Source organism: Vipera berus (assembly GCF_964194415.1).
Source record: "Vipera berus genome assembly, chromosome: Z".
Lineage (NCBI taxonomy): Eukaryota > Metazoa > Chordata > Lepidosauria > Squamata > Viperidae > Vipera > Vipera berus.
Window position 1 is genome coordinate 29117346 of NC_138205.1, and position 21739 is coordinate 29139084.

General features: G+C 41.2%; 1 protein-coding gene across 1 annotated transcript; it reads right to left on the bottom strand.

Annotated features, from left to right (window-relative positions):
• Positions 1–1092: 1092 nt before the first annotated feature.
• LOC308678932 (uncharacterized protein C19orf81) lies at positions 1093–19652 on the bottom strand (the record flags this gene model as incomplete). Its single annotated transcript, XM_081346161.1, has 6 exons — positions 1093–1300; positions 4342–4481; positions 8442–8562; positions 11855–11933; positions 18659–18723; positions 19609–19652. The coding sequence occupies 6 exons, from the start codon at positions 19650–19652 to the stop codon at positions 1093–1095; spliced, it is 657 nt and encodes a 218-aa protein (XP_081202287.1).
• Positions 19653–21739: the final 2087 nt, after the last annotated feature.

Here is a 21739-nt window from a genome sequence, read left to right on the forward strand (position 1 = left end):
TACAGTTAAGACACTTGTGTTGTAATTTTTACTTTAAAATGTAATTTATTATTGTCTAAAACCAAATGGTGCTTATTCTCAAATAAGAAAATGATTGCCTAAAGCAATCTATTATTAACATTATGATTACATTTGTGTATAAAATTATTTAGCTGCCTGTCTTGCAGCCATGAACTTCTTGCCCAGTAACAGCTGAACCATATAACTGGATAAGGAGAGTTTGGGGGAGGGGGCACACACTACTTGGGTAAGCTATATGTAAATTGTAAAGTAGAACATTCAGTAATTAACTTTCTATGAAGATTCTAAAATTAAGGGGTTATGAAATTAACCAGATGAGGGTCCTCTGATAAATTTCAGATGTTAACATTTACTCAGAATAGGTCAGGCACCAGGCGTGGATGGGAGGGAGAAAACATAACCTGTTTCAATTTTTCCAGCAGTTTGCATGCATGAAAGGATTCAGTGGTTTTTAAAAATTAAAAATAAATAAAAACTATATCAAACAGAAATGAAGGAATGATGGTTTCAATCTATACAATTTTTTCATGACAGAAAAGATAGTGGACTAACACAAACTTGGCAGCAATTGGAAATTTAAGCTGCAAGAAATGCTACAAATGCATGACCTTTCTAGAGCACTGTTCCTTAACCCTGATAACTCTTGGGGATACATGGACTTCATCTCCCAGAATTCTGGGAGCTGACGTGCGCACTTCTTAAGTTGACATGGTTGAGAAACATTGACTTTTCTGCTTTTCACACAATTAGAAGGACTGTCTTGCTCCTCAGTTTCATTGGGAAGTAGTAACAGCCTTTTGGAAAATAAATCTTCCTGCAGACTTCACCTACAAAAGTGTGACAGTTCCTCCCAAGGTTGCTTACTTCAAAGCAGAAAAGATGTACTTCAGAGGTCCTCTAGGGGGCACCCTCTTTCCAAATGTGTGATTAGAAGGACAAAGAATAAAAACCAGAAATGTAAGTTCAGAGGAAGCATTAGGGTAACTTAAAGAAAGAAAGATTATTTAGATCCACAAGCAGGACATCATCATCATGTTTTGCTTGGCTTTGGATTCATATCCTTCCTGGAGTTCAGATACCATCCAAATGGCTGGCCTCCCAGGAGTCACTGAGCGTGTCCAGCAGACGCTGACGGGCTAAGGACCTTCGAAGGTGCATGCGATAGTCCTCCATTACCAGGTTATCCCAGCGTCGCAGCACAAAATGGTTTTCATCCAAGGTTAATCCAGAACACAAGAGCTGATTCCGAGTTCGGAAATCTGATACTGTGATCAGCCACCTACATGGGAAGACAAGAGAGATGGCTTACTGATGGTTTCATCAAGCTTCATTAAATGATGGGGGAAGTTTTCACTGCTTCTTCCCAGGACCCCATGGCTCAACAATTTAAGAATGATCCCTTTCACGGGGCCCAGTGCAGTAGGCAAAAATGGCAGGAGCCAATGGCGTAAATGGCACAGAGACAAACAATGGAGTGTGTGTGTGAAGTAGATATGGCTGTTCTCGGAAGCAGAGCCAAACAAAATTCCCAAATATTGGAAGGCTAACTTCCCCAGTTAAGCAAAAGCACTCAGGTCTCTGGTTTGTCAGAAAAACTGCCTGTTTCTGGTTTGCATATTCGGCTTTTATAGTATCCAATTTTACATCCCCTCCCAAGGGCTGCCTGCTGGAGACAGAGACTGTGTGTCCTGGAGACCTGTGCCTTTTGCCTAGATCAGAAGTTTTCTTTATGGCAGGGCTGCATAATTTATACCAACCATCCAAAAGTTGCCATTCAACAGGCATGATGAGTGCAACAGAAAAAAACTGATAAATACACAGAAAAATGGTAATTGGCCTGGCCTGGCCCAGATTATGCATTATTCATCTGCTAGATCAATATTTTTGAAACTTAGTAACATTAAGAAGTGTGGACTTCAACTCTCAGAAATTTCCAGTGCTATCCAGGGAATTCTGGGAGTTGAAATCCACCTCTTAAAAGTTGTCAGGTTTGCAGAACATTGAGCTAGATTGTGTCCTGAACTCTCGTGCCTTCAATTGAATTGCAAAATTGTAAAGAGCAAAAATGAACACATGCCAAGACTTACAGGTGAAACTCAAAAAATTAGAATATTGTGCAAAAGTTCATTTATTTCAGTAATGCAACTTAAAAGGGGAAACTAATATATGAGATAGACCCATTACATGCAAAGCAAGATAGTTCAAGCCCTGATTTGTCATAATTGTGATGATTATGGCTTACAGCTCATGAAAACCCCAAATCCACAATCTCAGAAAATTAGAATATTGTGAAAAGGTGCAATATTCTAGGCTCAAAGTGTCCCGCTCTAATCAGCTAATTAAGCCATAACACCTGCAAAGGGTTCCTGAGCCTTTAAATGGTCTCTCAGTCTGGTTCAGTAGGAATCAAAATCATGGGGAAGACTGCTGGAGTCAGTGCATCAAGAGCCACCACACACAGACGGATCCTGGACATGGGCTTCAAATGTCGTATTCCTCTTGTCAAGCCGCTCCTGAACAACAAACAACGTCAGAAGCGTCTTACCTGGACTAAAGAAAAACAGACCTGGTCTGTTGCTCAGTGGTCCAAAGTCCTCTTTTCTGATGAGAGCAACTTTTGCATCTCATTTGGAAACCAAGGACCCAGAGTCTGGAGGAAGAATGGAGAGGCACACACTGTAAGATGCTTGAAGTCCAGTGTGAAGTTTTCACAGTCTGTGTTGATTTGGGGAGCCATGTCATCTGCTGGTGTTGGTCCACTGTGCTTCATTAAGTCCAGGGTCAACACAGCCGTCTACAGGAGATTTTGGAGCACTTCATGCTTCCTTCCGGAGATGAGCTTTATGGGGATGCTGACTTCATTTTCCAGCAGGACTTGGCACCTGCCCACACTGCCAAAAGCACCAAAACCTGGTTCAATGACCGTGGGATTACTGTGCTTGATTGGCTAGCAAACTCGCCTGACCTGAACCCCATAGAGAATCTATGGGGCATTGCCAAGAGAAAGATGAGAGACATGGAACTGAACAATGCAGAAGAGCTGAAGGCTGCTATTGAAGCATCCTGGTCTTCCATAACACCTCAAGTGCCACAGGCTTATAGCTTCCATGCCACACCGCATTGAGGCAGTAATTGCTGCAAAAGGGCCCAAGGGAGTATATATGCATGCTTATACTTTTCAGAGGTCCGATATTGTTCTATGTACACTCCTTGTTTTATTGATTGCATGTAATATTCTATTTCTGAGATTGTGGATTTGGGGTTTTCATGAGCTGTACGCCATAATCATCACAATTATGACAAATCACGGCTTGAACTATCTTGCTTTGCATGTAATGAGTCTATCTCATATATTAGTTTTCCCTTTTAAGTTGCATTACTGAAATGAACTTTTGCACAATATTCTAATTTTTTGAGTTTCACCTGTATTTTACTAAAATAACTGCTCGAGTACACAAGGCTGGGTTAGTATACCATATTTAGTTTTGTTACTGAATTAACTTGTTTTTCCAATTTGCACAGCATATTTGGTTATAGATTAACCAAACAGCATGCTTTCATACAATGCGGTATTTTTTTAAAAAAGAATTAGGGGTAAAATTAAGCAAGCTTACTATGTTTTGTCAATGTTTTCACCCAAGCTTTTGCTAGTCTGCACAGACATTTATGCAAACACAGCTAAAATGGGACCCTAAACTTTAGGGTGTTTCATAAGAGTCAGGACTAAACAAGTAGGGAATCAAATGATAGCTTCCAGGTTTTATGCACTGTTAGCTGTCTAGAGTCACTAGACTGAAATGGATGACATATGATAGACAGACAGACAGACAGACAGACAGAGGAGGGAGGGGGAGAGAGAGAGAGAGTGACCAGGTGGGCAAGCAGGCAGATTTCCTTGATTAGCTGGTGTTTCTCAACCTTGGCAGTTTTAAGAAGTATGGACTTCAACTTTCAGAATTCTACAGCCTGGATGTTGGTTGAAGAATTCGGGGAGTTGAAGTCCATACATCTTAAAGTTATCAAAGACGATGAACACTGATTAGACTGCTAGTCAGTGAAGGAAACTACACATGGTCTCGGCTAAGTGTTGTTGTTTTTTGTTTGTTTGTTTTTATTATGCCATGGGCCAAGCTAGCCAAGTAAAGCTGAGTGGTCAAATGTTGTTGTTGTTAGCTGCGAAGTCGTGTCCGACCCATCGCGACCCTATGGACAACATTCCTCCAGGCCTTTCTGTCCTCTACCATCTTCTGGAGTCCCTTAGACATTCCCTTAGTCCAGAGGAATGGGGAATAGAGTAGTTGAATATCTGTCTATACCAACCTGTTCTTCCGCCCAGCAGTTCCACAAATTACATTGATGTTTTCAAATTGGATGCTGCATAGGAGGCCTGCTTCAAAGGCATTGGGAATGACAGCTTCTATGGCTGCTAGGATTTCAGCATGCTTCATCTCCTTTTCAGGCTAAAAGTCAAAAGAGATGCTCAACCATTGGAGTCCATCTCCTCCCTCCTTCAGATACACCTGCTAAGAGCCTTTTAAGTTGTTATGGTCTGTGTATTATAGTTCTAACCTTTCTTGGTTCTCTGAGTTCTGTTTTTCTGCTATTCCCTCATTTTTCCTTCACAACATCCTGTAGGGTAGGTTAAACTGAGAGACTGGGATCACTCAAGATCGCTAAGTCAGAAGCATGGCTAGTGTTTTTCAATCATGAAACTATAATACTGCTCTCAGGATTTCCAGAAAACATGGCAAACCGCTTTACCATCCTCTGAATTTCAAACTACAGGTAGTCCTTGACTTACAGCCATTCATTTAACTATGATTAGAAGTTACAACAGCCTCAAAAAAATAACTTACAAACCATCCTCAAAGTTATGACTGTCACACAACTTCCATGCCAAGTGATCACAATTGGACGATTGGCAACTGGTTCACATTCGTGACTGTGTCAGCATCTTGCAGTCATATGATCATGATTTGTGGATCTTCCTAGCTGGCTTCTGACAAGCAAAATCAGCTGAGGAAGTCAGATTTACTTTACAACCGTGATAAAACTGATTATACAATTGAGTCCAGTCACATGATGACATTTTACAACTGCACTGATTTATGATTCAGTTGTGGGACAGAAACAGCATTGGTCATACTTGTTGATGATCTCTGGCAAGAGCGGGATGTAGGGATAATGCAACCATCCTTGCTCTTCTTGATCTCTCAGCATCCTTTGATACCATCGACCATGGTATCCTTTTGTGCCAGCTGCGGGGTTTGAGGCTGGGTGGCACAGTTTTGTGTTTGTTTGGCTCTTTTCTCCAAGGTTGGTCCCAATCAGTGTTGATAGGGACTGAGAGGTTCAGCCCACAGCCACTCCTCTGTGGAATGTCATAGGGCTCGGCACTGTGTCCACTCCTTTTTAATATCTATACGAAGTCACTGGGTGAGATCATTCGCCATGGGGGCTTGAGGTATCATCAATATATCTATCCAGCCCTGGTGATCCAAATGATGATATTGCCACCCTCTCATTTGTGATTGGAGGCTGTGAGGGCCAGGATGGGGGACAACAGACTACAGCTGAACCCTGGTAAGACCAAGTGGCTTTGGATGCACAGAATTTCAAGATTCAGGTTGCACTAATCCAGACAGACCTGGTTTACAACTTATGGATTCTCCTGGACTCGTGAATCCTGCTCAAAGAGCAGTTGGCAGTTGTGGCTAGGACAGTCTTTCCACAAGTTTGGTTTGTGCACCAATTGTGGCCTTTCCTGGATCAAGAGTCCCTGCGCTAAATCATTCAAGCCCTGGTCATCTCATGTCTGGACTACTGCAATGTGCTTTATATGGGACTACTACTGAAGAATATTTGGAAGCTTCGACTAGTGCAGACAGCACGTAAACACTTCTTGGGGTCCCTAGGATGACATATTAAACCACTTGCTCCGAAAATTGCACTGGCTGCCAGTCTGCTTCCAGATGCAATTTAAGGTATTGGTTATTATATTTTAAGCCCTGCATGGCATGGTTCCAGGCTACTTGAGGAACTGTCTAACCCCACTGGGCTGGCCCACTCCCCCGCATCATCAGAAAAAGCATGCTGCAGGCCCCATTGCTCAAAGAGTTCCAGCTGGTGGGCTGCAAGGAAGGGCCTTCTTTGCCTTGGCTCCTGCCCTATGAAACATCTTATCTCCTGATGTGAGATTGACTCCCCCCCCTTCTGTACATCTGCAAGAGTCTGAGGACCTGGTTCTGCCAGATGACCTGGGGCCCTAATGGGGCAACATTGCATTGGAGGTGGTGGTTAAATTAAGAGCCAATCCCACCTCCCCCTGTTCACATGCATCCTGTTTTTTCCCTCCCTATCTTTTAACTATACCTTGATTGGGATTTCTATTTTTATTCTTTTAAAAATATTTATTTGTTAGATTTTTAATATTTGAATGCTGGAAGCCACCCAGAGTTGTTTGCTACGAGATGGGCAACAAATAAATTTGATAAATAAAAATGATGAAAAATGTGGTTGTAAATGGAGGACTACCTGTATGTTTGAATATGTAAGTTTCACTGATTTCTCCACTCGGGTTGTTCAGGCTCCTTCCCACAAATAAGTCGACTTCCTCCTCTCCCACCCCATCTCTTTTTTCTTTTCTAAACCAGCCAAGCTCTCAACTAATATCATAGTGAATATCTGAATATGAGCCGTCGTGGCACAGTGGTTAAAATACAGCATTATAGGCTAACTTGCCCAAAGCCAGGAGTTCAATAGAATATCTTTATTGAACTAAAGCTGGCCACCCGCTCTACATGTCTCCACTGATGATCAGGAGATAAATGTCTGATGTATTCCTCCTATGATCTACTATAGGCTCCTTGGTCTTAGTGGTGTTGAGAACCAAATTAATGTCTCTGCACCACAAAAGCAACCGCTTATCCCAGTAGGCTGCGTCGTGGTTGACTCAGCCTTCCATCCTGGCTCATGATTGACTCAGCCTTCCATCCTTCCAAGATCGGTAAAATTGAAGAATCTGATTGTTGGGGCCAATATGTTGTCATTTTTAAACCGTTCCAAGAGAGTGCTGTACCATTATGGAGAGGTATATAAGTGTAAGTGCTACTGCTATTGCTATATTATTGCATTGAAAAATATCCAAAGTTAAGCCTAAGTTACCCATGAGTGAATTACAAATAGCTAACAAACTTCTCTATTCACTCTGAGAAATTAAATTTGCTGGGTGTATAACAGATGTCCAAAAATTTTGTTGTCCTCTGTAAAATCTCTTAGTTGGTATAGCTGAGCCCCAGTGCTTTTTTTTGTAAAAGAAAAAGGTGCCGGAACTCACACATGTCATACAACCCGCCTTGCCTACCCTACAAGGTTCCATCCAAAAAAGGTGCCGGAACTCCGTTCTGAGCGTTCTATGAGAAAAAAAGCCCTGCTGAGCCCTAATATAGTCTTGTCTAGACAGGTTGTCACTAAAACTGCCAGAGTTCCTAATGTACCCTCAGACAGTATTGACTGTGATGTTATGGTTGCACATTATGATCACAATTAATTATACTTTCATAAACACATGTTATGGAAGTGAATAGGTGCCACGAATTAAGTCTGAGTATACAAGTGAATGGGGAAAAATTGATCATTTCTGAAATTGCAGCACTTCTGGGTGGGTCTGTGTGTCCCTCTCAGGCCTCATGCACAGCAGTGCACAACAATGACATCTGTCTGGGATTTCTTTTATTTAAAAAAAATAATAATCTGCCCCAGCTAGCCCATAAAAGATGAATTTCTCACAATGCCACCATATCTAACTTCTCTCTGGGACATGGGGAAAAAATTAAATAGCAACTGATTTTATCTCTCAGATCTCAGCTCTTGTTGTGATTCAGGGTCAGCCTGTGGGTTCGGCAGTTGAGTCGGACGACTCAGAGGAGGAGCTGTCTGAGGGGGTTGGAGAGCTTGCTGATGACAGCCCTCAGCCAGGCCCCTCCCACCTGGTCACGACGCAGACCCAGCTGTGTGAGCCTGACAGCGTGGATGAAGATGACCCACAGCTGGCCCTGTTCAAGGACGCCTGACGCAGGAGGCAGTCAGTCAGGAGTAAACAGAGGAAGGCAATGGGGCACCTCGGAAGGAGGCAGAGAGAAGCCACGCCCTGAACTGTATAAAAGGGGAATGCGTGGGAGGGCTGGTTTGCTGAAGGCAACCGTTTGAATAGCTCCTGTTTCGTGGTTCGTGTCTTGTTTTTGCTCTGTTTGCTTTTGTATCCATAAATTTGGTAGGCTTAGTTCCAGCCTCTTGCCTTCTTGTAAAAGGGGTTGTCCCTGCCTTATCTGCAGGGCCGGTAGCAGGCTGGTACAGAACAGCTCTTCTCAGACAACTTAAAACAGCCCTGAGCCTGTTTCTCCCACTGAAGGAGGACTTACCGGGTTCTCCAAGCAAAGGCAAAGGGGCCGGGCAGCAGGCGGCCGAGGAAACTTGCGGATGCAAGGCATTTCCATGTCCAAAGCTTCATATTCAGCAATGATCTTCTTCAGATACTGACGCCTAAGTGGAGAGAAAGACAGCTGAAGGCCCCATTAATAGTACAGAGTGTTATGCTTCAGAGTCATCTCTTGATCCTGCCTCTCTCTTCAGGAGAAGCTGAGAAAGTACTTCCTGATAAAGCAGAAGGACTCATTCCTATGTCAGAGACAGCTTGACATAGAAATGCAGCTCTTGATCCCATTGCCTGCTTGTGCTTTTTTCAGAAGCCTCTAGTTGGCCGTTGAAGATACAAGATAGTGATCTGGATAGGACTTTGCCTGCCCCAAGCTGACCTCCTAAATCTAAGGGAGTGGACAGTATTGTGGTAAAGTATGGATATTATTTTTCATGCTCACCTATAGCCTCTGTATTGATTAAGAGGCATATTGGAAACCTCAGTCAAAGAGCTGTGGTCACTGCCAAAATGGCCCCCACTTCCAGAACAGCACTGTAAGGCCTCCACGTAGGAAGGCCATGTGGTGTATCAGCTATTTCTCCTTCCCAAAAGCGATCTTCAGAAAAGATAAGTGGACAGAGATGTGACAGATGGGACTGGGGGAGGAGGCCTAAGACTGTGGGATCCAGCAGGATGGAAAGTGGGGCATGGGGTGCCTGAGGATGGGGGAGACCTTCAGAGGTCAGCAGTAGGCCACTTGTGAACTGGAGAAGTGCTGCCATGCGGGCTTGGACTTGGGCCTGCACCAAGCCTCCCAGAGTCTGCCCCACCCCGAGGCACTTAACACTTGCAACTGGGAGAACAGGAATTGTGATTGTGGTTTTTTTAAAAAAAAACAAGTTTTATTAATTTTCTAATTTTACATCCAAATATTTATGAAGCAATGTGGTGATTGGATAATCAAAAATCCAATAACAAAATCTTTTTGTACATAGCTCAAGGTCCATCAACAAAAATTCCCTCTCCAATTCCCCTAGTCACAATATCAAGATCAAATTAATACAAAGTCAATTAGAACAATTATCAATACATTTTCACATATACTTATCCACGTCCTGTTTTTAAGTTTTGTCTAATTTCAATACTCCAAATTAGCCTATAATATCTAAAAAACTTAATTTCCGGGTAACCTACATTTCCCCTATTTTATTATATAGTAATTATCTATCTGAAATACATACATTCTTCATTTAAGTGCATTCTTATTATATTTCAAAAACATTCTATTTGTCATCTTTGTAATTCATCAATAATTAACAAAGTATCTTTTGTTGTGTCATTCCAAGTTCTATAATATAATTCAAAGTTATACTCTAGTAGCTAATTTTCATTCCCTTAGAAATCTAGGTCTTAAATGTAAAATCAGTTTATATCTTTTAACAGTTCCCCATTAAAAGAAATTTTAAACTTTATTATTACAAATCCCAACATTTTAAAAAAAACCATTTTTTAAATCTAACTCTAGCTTTCTTTTTGTGCCAGGCAGGCTTCCATATCATTGCGTTTAGCTTCTCAAATGTGTCTCCCTTTGTTGCTACACACGTTTGAGTCCAGGGAGACCATCCAGTTGTCAATTTTTCAAAGAGAGCGACCCCTTTATAGTCATTAAATTGTCATTCTAATAGATCAAATCTCCATGTTTGGCATAGTATAGTTGTCATTAATTCAGTCTGGTTGTCTTCTTCTTTCAATCCCATCTGGCTTAGGTAAGAGTCATGTCTGGTATTATTGTTTGGTTGGTTAGATTCTTAATGTACTGTATTTGAAGGCCTTTGGCATCCTCCATCTTAGTATTGCTTTCTTCAGCTTCTGTAGTTTGTTGAATTGTAGATTTTATAGTTGAAATCAAAGTTTGGGCATCAAGGTTCTCAGTAGATTGTACTTGTTGTTCTTTAGAGTCCCCTATTTTGTTGTTGATTTCCTCCTCTTCTGTTAGTTTTTGGGTTGTCAGTTCATCAATTGAAGTCAGAGTCTCATTTGGTGAGTTTGTGCTGTCAGATTTGTCTTTAAGCCTGGCTTTCATTTGTTCAGTCATTGCCAGGATTGTTTCAAGTATAATTTTATTGTCAAGTGGTGGTATATATTCCTCCATTTCTTTGTACAGATAGGTCTTTAGTGGAGGCTATTTTGATAAAAGTCAGTGAATGTCCACCTCCACTATTCCTAAAGATTGTTTTCAGTGCCAGGTGTTCCCAATTCTTATCTTTAAAGATAATGTCAAGGACAAATCTATTACAGCCAGATCTCACAGTAAAAAAAGAAAGGTTTACTTGCTATACCAGGTTTCACCACAAGATGTCCTCAGTAGCATGTAAAATCTTTTTCCAGACTAATAGGAGGCTTTTATCCAATTAATCCATTTTTTACCAGTAAATAGGGTAGTAGGTCCCCGCAGAAATAAGAACTTTTTAGTGCCCCAGAAATTCCAGAAGTACAAATAGGGTTGCTTAATTATTTAGCTTATCATTTGATTTCTTTTGAGGCTTTAAGATTTTAGTTCCTCAAGTAAGCAGTCGCCGATCTTTCAAGAGGTGGGGAGAAGATTTTCAGGAAAGTCTCACAGGGAAGTAATTAGGGAAGTAAGAAAGGTAAGGTCTCACCCAAATCCTCCAGATTGCTTCGTTGTGCTTGATGGTGTTTTTGGCTTTCGGCAGGGAGCGGCTTAGTGATCGGCCATGTTGATGGCTGATCTCTTCTTCTTTGGGCCAGAGGAGCTTCTCTGGATCAAATGGAGGGCTGCTGCCCTTCTGTGATCTCAGGGAGAGCCTCCTCCCAGTGGTCACCCCTCCAGGGTGACTTTTGACCCTTTTCAGGGTCCTCCAAGGAAGAAAGATTGGACAGTGGGGAGAGCATCCTTCCTGCGCGTCTGCCGGTGCCGTGCACACAAACCAGAAGCCAGGAATTGTGATTGTTAAGAGAGGCAATCACACGAGTGTTTCACTTAACAACTACCACTATTTTTTATTGTAATCAGCAGACTCTATTACAGTCGTAAATTATCTGTATTTAATAATTTTCTCTTGTGTCCCATTAAAAATTAGAATTCAGTGGCAATTTTCAGAGAGGCTCCCTTTCAAGACTTGGGAAGAAATATGAGGTCCTACTATAGTATCTTAATATCTCTACTAATACCCTGTCTTACTGAGACATTGCTCTCTTGATAATGTTGCTGCTCAGGAAATTACATTACAATTTACAGACCAATGATAAATCTTCAGAGGCTCTGAAGGATTGCAGGAGGATAGAGAATATTCCGTTCCTATCAGAAGGAACAAGGGATACTGCTGCAACCCAACCCCTGCCTCTGAAATAACTCTCTCTAATGTTGACTCCTTATCATTTCAAAGTCATACTCACGAAGTTTTTCGAGGAGGTGGGCAAGGTTGCTCCAGTTCAAGAAAAAGGGAAGATACCCCTTCACTCTCAGTTTCTGGAACTGAAAGCAAAATGGTTAGTTAATGTTTACAATTTAATATATACTTCTTCCACACACACACAAAATCAAAACATAAGAAGAATCTTCTGGGCCCAATCAAAAGCCCTCCATGTCCAACATGATTTTTTATATATATACTGGTGAACCAGCTCAGTGGTGGGATTCAGCCAGTTCACACCACTTCGGCAGAACTAGTAGCTAATTTTTTTGTTGCTCAGGCCCGGAATGGACTTCCGGAAGCGGCATCCACACAGAGAACTGATTGTTCACATATTTGAATCCCACCACTAAACCAGCTGCTCTGGGAAGCACAGAAAATAAGACCATTCAGGGGTTCTTTTGGATTCACACTTTCATTTTACACACACACAAAAATGGTGGGCCTACCACTTTCAGAGTTGTATTTTTCGGGATAAATGAAAGTAGAAATCTCTGAATATATTACCTAAGTGGGATATAAATCTAATAAATAAATGAAACATAACATGGTACAGTATTTCTGGCTAAAACTATCTAAACAGTTGCACAAATATTCCTTTAAATTGTCTGAATTTGAATCAAAGATTTGTCTCTTGTGTGTGACTTCTAGCTTAGCTGACCTGATCCACATATTGCACTAAAGTCATAAACTTCAGATCTTGAACTACAAGGATAGGATTCATATAACATATGCTAAGCTATTCAGGTTTGGCAACATAAACAAACCCAACATAGGCTCTATTTGCCCATATTTAACTGGTTATAGGATGGGATAGAAAAATCTAGTCAGTTATAGGATTAGAGAGAGTTTAGTTTTTCATAACCCTGAGTTGACTAGGCCATCCAATTATTTTATCCATGTATTTATTTATATCCCACCTATATTATTTTGTATAAACTAACTCAAGGCAGCAAACAAATTAATGTTCCTTCCTCCTATTTTCCCCCACAACAACAATCTTGAGAGAATTTGGGCTGAGAGAAAGTGACTGGACCAAAGTCACCCAGACAGCTTTCATGTCCAAGGCAAGACTAGAACTGACAGTCTCCTGGTGTCTAGCCTGGTATCTTAACCATTAGACCAAACTGGTTCTGGGGAAGAGTTTGGGATTAACCATTTCATATGATTCCCAGCACAGAAATTCCTTAGCAAACCTACAAAAATAGACTTGCATTAGGAACTCAATCTCATTGTTTAATATTTCACCCCTTTTCTTTCCAAGAGGTAGTAAGCCTATCCCAGCTCCCTCTGTATCAATCACAGTCAGGTAGATTTTAAATCAAAAAGCTGATTTGAAAAATAAAATATAGGAAGTGACAGCCATACTGCTGCCCTGCAGGGACTAGCAACGTAGAGTCTAGAAAGTAGATTCCTTGTCTCCTTGGTGGGAATCTGTCATGTTATGCTCCTGGTACAGAGGGATAAATATTTTCCGTAGGCGCTATGTTACAACAGAGTTGGAAGGATACTCAAGCTCAATCTTGAATTCTATATCTTATCTTCAATGCTTAATACTCTACAACTACAGCAATCCTGACAGACAGGCTCTGTATAAGTTACTCCAATAAGAAATAGCCTATCGCTTTCTGTGACCAATTTGATTTGTTATGAATCTTACTTCAAAGAGCTGTTTCATAATAAATAACTTTCCCTGTAATTTCTACTCCTTGGATTTGCTCCAGGCCCCTTGAGCAACAGAGAATTCATCTTTTCCATCGCAGAGGACGAGTCAACTTCATTTTCTACATGGGAGCCCTTCTAATCATATCTGCTTTTTCCCTTTAATACAAGGCTGAATAACTTGCCATTTTTAACAGTTCTACCACCCTTTCTAACAAGCTACTGAACATTAGGCAAATGGAAAGTACAGTTAAATAGAAATGGTAGTCTTAGGAAAAAACAACCTCATTTTTTAAAAAGCTCAGGCCTTTTTTTTAAAAAAGGGAGAAAATCTAAGTGTATTCAGCATGGTTTGAATATGTTACTAAATGAAGTCATTTGGGGAATTCAGTTTATGAATCATTCACACAAAAAATAAAACATAAAAACCTGGTAAAAATCAACCATAGTTACACTTCATGTCTTGCATGAACATGTCTATTAGGTAACTATCAGTCCTGGTTTAAATGTATGATGCTAACACAGCCAGAGAGTTGGTGTCTATCATAATGGAGGTATGATTAAACTGAGTCTAAATAAACCATTAGCATGTGCACACAGAGACATGGACACACCTTTTCCATTGGTTTATTTATTTGGTGCAAACCTTTGCCAGTTCTTCATTTGGTGGATTCCAGGCAGTTATAAAAAATATAAAGACCAATGGCAGGATTGTCCACAGGATACATAAAAAATAGCAGTGCTTCCATTACATCATCACAGACATCACGAAAGAAAGCTCCACCCAAACTGAACCAAATAATGAACAAATAACTCCCAGAGGATTTGACACACTGATAAATCCTTGGAGGAAGACAAATGGAGGTATGTCACACACAGAAGGAAACACAATACTCGAAAGAAACAGTATGTAACAAACAAACCCCTACTGCCCAATCCTACCCAAACAGAAGCAGCCCCATTAAAACTGAGCAATCAATTTCTCCCCTTAGATGGAAACACACAGACCCGCAACCTCCCCCTCAAAGAAAGCATGCAGACACCTAGCAAAGAAACAAATTCAAATATCCCCCCAAAAGTCACTTCAGATATCCCTAAAAAAGCCACATCAACAAACACACCTGAGATAAACAGAAAAGCACCCCAGACTGCAGCCCCCGCAAAAATGTGAGTGTTGGTAATAGGAGATTCTATCCTCAAAGGAACAGAATCGTCCATCTACAGACCAGACATACAATCCAGGGAGGTATGTTGTCTCCCTGGAGCAAAAACCAAAGATTTGTCTGAGAACCTAACCAGAATAATTAGGCCTACAGATTACTATCCTTTCCTCCTCCTCCACATTGGGACGAATGACACAACAAACAACCTGAATACAATAGTGAGAAGTTACAAACAACTAGGCAATAAAGTTAAAAAGCTAGGAGTACAAGTAGTGTTCTCATCAGTACTCTCAATGAAAGGCCAATACCCATTGAGGGGGAAAAGAATTTTAGAAATAAACCATTGGCTAAAGGGTTGGTGTCACCATGAAAACTTTGGTTTCCTGGTTCACGGATTGCATTTCCTACATGAAGGATTCTTGGCAAAGAATGGACTGCACCTCACAAAAACAGGCAAAAATGTACTTGGAAAAAGACTGGCCCTACTCATCAGGAGGGCTTTAAACCAAAACTGAGGGGGAAGGGTGACCAATCTCTAGAATCTCTAAAACACAAAACCAATTACAAATCCCAAGAAAACAAATCAAACAATGAGCTAGGCAGTGATGAGAAAAAAAACCTCAAACAACAATCAAGAGATGCAGGAAACATACCCATGGACAGGCATAAAAGTCTTAAATGCTTATATATAAATGCCCAAAGCTTGGGGAATTAAAAAGGTGAACTAGAAGCAATAGTACATGAGGGAGGATATGACATACTTGGCATAACAGAAACCTGGTGGAACGAAACCCATGAATGGAATGGACTGATGGATGGATACAAATTGTTCAAAAGAAACAAGTCTATAAAAAGAGGAAGGGGAGTTGCACTATATGTAAGAGAACACTACATATCTACAGAAATGCACATTATCAAAGATAAAATTTATCCAGAATGTATATGGGTCAATATAAAAGAGAAAAAAAGTGACATTGCCATAGGTGTATATTACAGACCACCCAACCAATCAGAAGAAATAGATGAACTCTGCCAACTAGTTAATAAACGTATGTAGGAGGCATACCACAGCAGTAAGAGGAGACTTCAACTATCCAGATATCAACTGGGAAATAAACTTTGCAGTGAGCGGGAGATCAAACAGATTCCTAACCAACCTAACCAACAACTTTGTCATCCAAAAGGTGCAGGAGGGAACTAGACATAAAGCTATACTGGACTTAATTCCTACAAATAGAGAAAAAGTGATAGGCAATTTTAATTGTTGGAACCTTGGGTGAAAGTGACCACATCATACTGGAATTTAATATAATGAAAACACTAGCAATAGAAAACAATCCAACCAGTGTCTTAAACTTCAAAAGAGCTGACTTTAACAAACTCAGAGAAAACCCAGGAAAGATCCCATGGATGAAAATCCTAAAGAGGAAAACAACCCGAGAAGCATGGGAAACCCTGAAAAATGCAATCATAAAAGCCCAGACCAGCACAATACCACTGAAAAAGAAAAACAAGAATTTCAAGAAGAAACCAACATGGCTGCACAAAGATCTCTCTGACAAACTGAAAGACAAAAAGGACAAATACAAAAAATGGAAACAGGGGCACTAAGGCGGATTATCAGCAGAGATGAAGTCAGGAAAGCAAAGGCTCAGAACAAACAAAGACTTGCAACATAAATCAAGGATAATAAAGTTTCTTCCAACAAATCAACAAGAAAAAAGTCAAGGGAACTGTAGGCCCACTAAAAAGAGAAGATAGTAAGGAAATAATAAATATTTAATAATAAATATTTAAATAAATAATAAATACAGATAAAGATGGCAAGGAAATAATGCAACAGGGAGAAAGCAGAGCTGCTTAACTCATACTTTGCATCAATATTCAGACAAAAAGAAACTAGATCCCAACATACCAAAAAAGCCACTGCAAAAGATATATTAGAAACAAAAATTAAAATAAGCAAGAAAATGGTAAGAGAACACCCATCCAACCTTGACAAATTTAAATTACCAGGGCCTAACAGATTACATCCCAGAATTCTGAAAGAGGTGGCAGATGTTATCTCAGAACCATTGCACCACATCTTTCATAAATCCTGGAGCACTGGGGAAGTACCTGAGGATTGGAAAAGGGCTGATGTGGTTCCCATCTTCAAGAAAGGGGGGGGGGAAATGGACCCAGGATACTACAGACCAATCAGTTTAACATCAATACCTGGGAAGATCCTAGAAAAGATAATCATAAAACTACGAACAACTAGAAGCAAACAAAGTCATAACCAGTAGCCAGCACAGGTTTATTAAAAACAGATCATGCCAAACCAATCTTATTTCATTCTTTGATAAAGTGACTAAACTAGTAGACCACCGAAATGCTGTGGACATAGTATACTTAGATTTCAGTAGGGTATCTGATAAAGTATGCCACAACCTACTCCTTGGTAAACTAGAAAAAAGTAGAATAGACAACATCACCACCAGATGGATTTGTAGCTGGCTGACAAACCGTACTCAACGAGTAGTCCTCAATGGCACTACACCCACATGGAGAGAAGTAAGCAGCCGGATACCACAAGGTTCCATCTTAGGCCCAGTACTTTTCAATATCTTCATAAATGACTTAGATGAGGGAATTGAAGGGGAAGTCATCAAATTTGCAGATGATACCAAACTGACAGGAGTAGCCAACACTCCAGAAGACAAACTCAGGATCCAAAAATATCTAGACAAACTTGAACAATGGGCCCTATCCAACAAAATGAGTTTCAATGTGGAGAAAAGCAAAGTTTTACATTTAGGCAGGAAAAATCAAAGGTAAAAGTACCGATTGGGTGAGACCTAGTTTAAAAACAGTAACTGTGTGAGGGACCTTGGAGTCATAGTGGACGATCATTTGACTATGAGCCATCAGTGTGCAGCAGCAACCAAAAAAGCTAATACAATCCTGGGTTGTATAAACAGAGGCATAGAATCAAGATCACACGAAGTATTAGTACCGCTTCATAAAACCCTAGTAAGACCACACCTGGAATACTGCAGCCACCATATCACAAAAAAGATGTTGAGAGTTTGGAAAAAAAATTCAGAGAAGAGCAACTAAGATGATCAAAGGCCTGGAGACTAAATCATACAAAGAATGGCTGCGGGACGTGAGTTTAGCTAGTCTAAATAAAAGAAGAAATAGAGGAGACATGATAGCAGTATTCCAGTCTCTGAGAGACTGCCACAAGGAAGAGGGGGTCATATTCATCAGTGCACCAAGGGAAGGATGAGAAACAATGGTTGGAAGCTGATCAAAGAGACAAGCAACCTGGAATTAAGGAGAAACTTCCTGACAGTGAGGACAATCAACCAGTGGAACAGCTTGCCTCCAGAAATCATGGGTGCTCCATCACTGGAGATTTTTAAGAAGAAGCTAGTCACCTGTCTGACATCATATAGGTTCTCCTTCTTGAGCAGGGGGCTGGACTAGAAGACCTCCAAGATCCCTTCCAGTTCTATCATCTGAACTGTTGTATACCTTATGGATATCCCTGAACTATAGAAAGGTGATTAGTGAACAAGAAGAACACCATTAGCTTGTCTGCAATTGGGGTCCAGCATACCAAGGCATGAACCTAGAGCCACATTTGGCATCATTAGAGAATCAGGTAACTTGGCATGTTTAGGGGGAGCTCTATCTTTCTAAGGCTATGTTATCCATAGCCTTAATGACCTAGCAACACCACCCATAAGCATTAGTTTGATCTGTCTCCTGCTTTCTTGGTTAGACCTTACTCCCCTGCTTCCAAACCATGGCTTTCCTCGTAATTTTTTGATTATGTAGATTCAAGAGGGAATAGATCATTATGTTATTAACTGGCACAGCACAATAAAAGATGGAGATGGAAATGAGGAGGAACTGGCCATCTGAAGCTCCTTCCAGGTGCTCAAGAGTCAGAAGAGTACTTGTGTTCTCACCACATTCTCCTTGGCTGCTGGAACAAGATTGACACCTGGGTCCTTCGTTCTCTTCCTCCTGCATTCTTGAGGTAGAAAAAACCAGTAAGAATGAAACTTGACTTCTGCCTACTCATTTCCTCTTGCAACATGATGCATTGTTGCCTGCCCCCCTCCTGATCCAAACTTCAGATATCTCCCCCACAAAGGGAAAAAACAATTTTCAGATTCTATCAGAAGTAAAACTGCCTATTTCTTCTAATAAACTAAACTCATTTCATACGATACTAATACTTGATTCATGAACTTCCCTGCCAAAGATGTGGGGCTGTTGTGCAACTTAAATGACTTTCAAGGCTCATTAGACAAATTCAGAGAGGAGAAGATGATTGCTGGCTATCCAGAACTGATAAAAGTATTGTGTTTTCATGATCAAAAGACCCTGGATATGATTTGCTAGCAAGCAATAGTAGAAAGCTACTAGTGCCCTCAATGTCTTGTGAGTTTCCCATAGAATCTGGTTAACCCTCTGGCAACAAGTGACCGGACTTGGTAGGTTTTTCCATGCACTTCATAGTCCCTTGAGATGGGAATTTATTTCCCTTGATTACCACTGAGAAAGGGGATTAAAAGCAGAATAGAATACAGCTGGAAGGGACCTTAGAGGTCTTCTAGTCCAGTCCCCTGCTCAAGCAGGAATCCCTATACCGTTTCAGGTAAGTACTGTGTTTCCCCAAAAGTTAGACCTAGCCCAATATTAAGCCCTAGCTTGATTTTTGGGGGTGGATCTAATATAAGCCTTGCCCCAAAACCAAGCCCTAGTTTGGGGGCGAGGCGCATCCCTAAAACTCAAACTAGGATGGGGGTAGGGGGTGAAGCTGCCCTATGTGCCCCACACCTGCTTACCTTACCTTACTGATAGGACCACCACAGCCAGGCCTCCCACACTCCGACACTTGTTGCGCCGCTACTTGACTTCTGCGGCCGCTTGACACCACTTGTGGCCAGCCACCATGTTGCGTATTGCACCAATTCCTCTCCTCCAGGCAGGACGCCACATGGCACTTCAGGCCACTTCTGCCGCTTGCGCGCTTCGGGCCGCTTCCACTACTTGCACAGTGCTTTGGGCCACTTCTGCTGCTTGCACACTTCAGGCTGCTTCTATTGCTTGCGGCAGGAGGCCACATGGGGCTTCGGGCTGTTTCCACTGCTGCTCACGGCAGGACACTGAGTGGCTCTTTGGGCCATTCCAAAGAGCCAGGCAGCGTCCTGCTGTGAGCAGGGAGGAGTGGCAACGGCACAATGCGCCACATGGTGTCCGACCGCAAGCAGCGGCAAGTGGCTGCAGAAGAAGTCAAGCAGAGGCGCGACACGTGTCAGGGTGTGGGAGGCCTGGCTGTGGTGGTCCTAAGGTAAGACATTCCCCAAAATTAAGAACTAGTGCCTGTTTTGGAGGCAAAAAAAAATTAAGACCAGGTCTTAATTTTGGGAAACACGGTAGCTGTCCAGTCCCTTCTTAAAAACCTCCAGTGATAAAGGTTATCTGAAGTCATCCTTGAAAATCATCTTAGTTGCAGATTATCCCCACATCAGTTGGCAGGGAGGCCCATGAATCAACTGTCACATGAAATGAATATATGCCACCATATATTATATATGACATGAAAATATTGAAGCCAGGGTTTCCCCCCCTTCAAAATAATGTAACTTTCCCATCTTTTTTTCCAGGATCTGAATCCAAAGTCATCACACTGTGCATACAATGTAGGGACTGGCAAGGGGACAGCCCTGATTCAGATAACCAGTATTTCCAATATTACAACCACCAGAACTGATTGTCCAGAAAAACCATTTAGAGCACAGAAAGAAAACAGATGAACAAAATATTCTTTATTCTAGACATATTTCCATTTGACTGGAAAGAAAATAGGTATCTTTTTCAGCAGGAATCATTTGGATATACTACTTCTATTGATTGCTAAATTAAATAAATGAAGTATTCAGAAATCCTTTATAGTTGCAACCAACCAAGACAGTCACTTTCATCCCCTTGCGTCCTTCTTGAAAATGTATTCCTGGTCTGAAACTTCAGTTGAGAAGTGCAATCACAGCACAATATTGGGCACATGATTTGCACATCGATAGTGCCAGATTCAATGCCAGACAGCCCCAGTTAAAGTAACTTTGGGCAGCAGATTGTAGAGAAGAAAACCAGCCCCTGCGTGGTAAGCCAGAAATCCACTCTCAGCTAGCCTGAGTGTCTGAGCAGGCAGACTCTTGCTCTCTTGCTCCTATTCTTTATTCTTGGCATTGACTCTTATTTCACTTTCTTTCTCTCTCTTCCTCCCACAGTATTTTCTCTCTCCTCTTGTCTCTCAGCAGACAAATTGTGGCACTGCTTTTTTCTGTAGCTTTTGCTTGCTTGTGTGACAAACATGTTACATATGCTCATGTTTCCAGAGAGATGTTGAGATAGGGTAAGAGGACATGCATGCTGATTTGTAGAAAAGTATATGTAGAATAATTTGGGACCCTCCAGATTAAGGAGAGCCAGTTTGGCATAATTATCAAGGCACCAGGCTAGAAATAGGGAGACTGTAGGTTCGATTCCATATTAAGCACAAAACCAACTGGATGAGCTTAGGATAGTCACTCTCTCTCTCAGCTCTAGGAAGGAAGCAGTGGCAAAGTCACCTCCAAACATCTTGCCAAGAAAACTGCAGGGATGACTTCCAGCAGTTACCAGGGGTCACCAGTGATTTAAAGACATGGGGGAAAAATAAGATTTAAGGACTAATTCAGTAGCCCCTTTTACACTAGTCAGAATAAGCAATTCAGATTTGATGTGCAGACATTTTAATCTGGTAAAAGATAGCTTCTTATGGAATGAGATATAAATTCCTGGGAAATAAAATAATCAGGAAAATGTATACATTAATATTTTATTGTTACCCATTTCATTTCTAAGATCTCCCAAATCTATGAGCTTAGCCATGGCAGCATATCAATCATTCAGTACAGCAACTACAAATACTGATGCCTGTTCCTGATCTCTTTCCTCTGATTCCAATCCAAGGTTTACCCAAAACTAATGCTTTTCTG